This window comes from Hydra viridissima, unplaced genomic scaffold (genome assembly GCF_058129835.1).
Source record: "Hydra viridissima isolate aposymbiotic clone 2 unplaced genomic scaffold, HvirCarnegie_v1 scaffold_1, whole genome shotgun sequence".
Taxonomy (NCBI): domain Eukaryota; kingdom Metazoa; phylum Cnidaria; class Hydrozoa; order Anthoathecata; family Hydridae; genus Hydra; species Hydra viridissima.
In genome coordinates, this window is record NW_028324300.1 from 30890377 (window position 1) to 30893545 (window position 3169).

General features: G+C 33.8%; 1 protein-coding gene across 1 annotated transcript; it reads left to right on the forward strand.

The window, feature by feature from the left end:
• The first annotated feature begins 1962 nt into the window (after positions 1–1962).
• On the forward strand, positions 1963–2448 carry LOC149894477 (zinc finger MYM-type protein 1-like). Its single transcript, XM_090078449.1, has one exon. It carries the CDS (start codon positions 1963–1965, stop codon positions 2446–2448), a length of 486 nt encoding a protein of 161 aa, XP_089934575.1.
• The last annotated feature ends 721 nt before the right edge of the window (positions 2449–3169 follow it).

Sequence of the window (3169 nt, forward strand, 5' to 3'; positions counted from 1 at the left end):
CATCAACTCCATTACCTTTATTTGGTTTAAGTAAGTACACGGCATCAAGCAGTTCTGTTTCTGTTAGCATATTATTAGCCATTGTATTATTATTAGAGATTAGGTATGATATTAGGTATGGACCTGTGCTAACAAATGCATGGTTAAACGAATTAGCAATTATTGCGTTGTTAGTAATTTCACGGTTATTTACAATTAGTTTTTTTGGTAAACGACTAATATTCATATCTTTTTTACCTACAATATCTTTTATTATGTTCCAAGTTTTTTGTATATTATTTTTGTATTTTAGTAATTGGCTACTATAATAAAACTTTTTTGAGCGCTCTACAATATCGCAAAAAGACGATTATAGTTTTTATAGTTTGTTTCATTTTTAAAAGTTCTTTTTTTTAATGAACTTCTCATACAATCGTTGCTTTTTTTTCGAAGATTTTATGATTCCGGGTGTTATCCAGGGATTTTGTTGAGTTTTTGTTTTAATAAATTTAGTTGTTATTGGGAATGCTTTATTATAGTGACATTCAAATATATGATAAAATTTATCATAAGCTTCATTAATATTTTTTGTTTTCAAAACAGGTTCCCAGTTTGTTGTTGATAAAAGGCTGATAGAAGTCGCAAGAGAAGCGTCTTTAATTACTCGTTTTTTAGTTTTTACTTTTTTAGGAAGTTGATTTAGCGATTTTTGTGCTGTTATAAAAACCGGAAAATGATCAGATATGTCTTTAATAATTATTCCTGTTTTAGTTTTTATGTTTTTATTAATTATAAATTGATCAATTAAAGTAGCAGTATTTTTTTGTAGTTCGAGTAGGTTTATTTATAGTTGGAATAAATCCATTTTAAAACGTAATATCAAAAAAAGTTCTGACGTCTTTGTTTTTGTTGTATTCAAGCAAATCAAAATTCAGATCGCCTACGAAGTAAACGCATTCGCCACATAATTCTTCGCTTATAATTAAGCTTTCAATTTGTTATATTAAAATACTAAGGCTCATTTACTGAACAAAAGAGCGCCCTTTAACACTAACATACCTTTGATAACTTTTGAACATTATGAGTTTATCATGAATCGAACCAAAAAATTATCTGGTGCTGAATTTAAGAAGAAAAGAAAACAGCGCCAAGAAATTGACAAGAAACTACGAAACAATTTCAAAAAGTGGTTGATAATAAACTCAGTGGAAAAACAAATTATTTCGGAGGATACTTGTATTAAAGTTAATGACAATTCAACAGATCCTATAATTGACTTAAGTTCAGATCATCTTTTGGAATTAATTGAAGAGGAGATTTTCATCAGCTAAAGTCAAGAAAATTTTTGCACAACTGTTTCAGAACCAACAAGGGAAGATAGAAATTCCCAGCTTTCAGGCCCAGCTGAAATGGACGAGGATGAACTTCATTCAGAAATCTCAGAAATTCCAGTGGCCTCGGAAGAAAATTTTCAACACAGGGCCTCGGAAGAAAATTTTCAACACATCCAGCAACATGGCCTAAAATAAAGGACAAAATAAGATGCTTTTTGATTGAGCATGGGGCAGAGCAAGACAGAACAAGAAAGAAAGTTTTTCCCAAACACGCTGTGTGATTTTGACAGCAGAATGCGACACTTCAGCTCAAAATGGTATGAAAAAATTCATCCCAATGGTGAAAAGTTTGCTCGCACTTGGCTGCAGTACAGCAACAAAAAAGATTCTTTATTTTTTTTTTGCTGTTTGTTATTTTCAACAACAAAAACCAACAATTTCTCCGAAATTTCCAAAGGGTTTTGTGACTGGAAAAAACTAAACCCAATAATTCCTGAGCATGAAAACAGCAATGAACACCAAAGATGCTATTCTGATTGGAAAACTCTCGAAAAAAAACTTAAGGAAGGAAAGACCCTGGATTCTGATCTGCAGAGAGTTATCAGTGGAGAGATGAAAAAGTGGAGAGACATCTTGAAAGTGATTTTTGATGCAATTGTTCTGTGCCAAGAATAATCTTGACCTTCGGGGAACAACAGAAGACATTGGTCAACAAAACAGTGGCGTTTTTCTGAGTTTAATTGAGTTGATTAACCATTATTATCCTTTAGTGACTGAACACATTGCGTCCGTTAAAGCAAAAAAAACCACAACATTCTACTTTACTCCTCGAATTCAAAATGAGCTGATTGAGTTACTAGGGCAGAAAGTCAGGAACAAAATTTTGTCAAACATCAAAGAAGCTAAATACTACTCTGTTCTGTTTGACTGCACTCCAGATGCCTCCCACAAAGAACAGATGGCTAAGATCATCAGGTATGTCCACATCAGTGATGAAACCTGCACAATTAAGGAAAGCTTTGTGGACTTTATTGAATCTCACCAAAAAACCGAAAAAGGTCTTGCAACAGAGATAACTGAAAAATTGGAGAAGGATGGTCTAAACATTTCCGATTGCTGGTCTAAACATTTCTGATTGCTAAGGCTATGATAATGGATCCAATATGTCTGGAAAATACAATGGCGTCAAAGCTCACATCCATTTTCTTAATGAGTCAGCAAGATTTGTTCCATGTGCAATTCACACTTTAAATCTTGTTGTTGTTCATGCTGCTGAGGTTTCCCCACTCATGATTACGTTTTTTGGAAAGGTTCAAGCCATCTTTAGCTTTTTTTCAAGCTCCACGTCAAGATGGGAAAAACTGATGAAAACGTTGACCATTTCATTAAAGGGAAACAGTGACACAAGATGGTCTGCCAAAAAAGAAGCAATCACACCATTGTACAGACAAATCAAAGACGTTCTTCAAGTTTCGGAATCCATTATCCACAATCCTATGACAAATGCTGTCACGGTTAGCAGTGCAAAAGAACTTCTCATTCAAATTGATTTCAGTTTTTTGTGTTTGTTGGATTTCTGGAGACAAATTCTTTCTCTAATTGACCGAGAAAACAAACTGCTTCAGTCAAAAACTTTTTCAATTAACATTGCTGCAAAAAAATGAAAGGATTGAAGGCTTCCATTCAAAATCTTCGAGATGTTGGGGTGGACAACATTATCAAAGATGCCACAGAAAATGCTAACCAGAGCGGAATTGATGGTGGCTTTCCAATCAAGAGGAAGCTCAAAGTGAAGCGGATGGCACTTTATAAAGCTGAAGATGACTCTCACCTTCTCAAAGCAGAAACAGAATTCG

Coding starts and splice junctions, on each gene's coding strand:
- LOC149894477 (XM_090078449.1), top strand. CDS start 1,963: ATGCAATTGTTCTGTGCCAAGAATAATCTTGACCTTCGGGGAACAACA.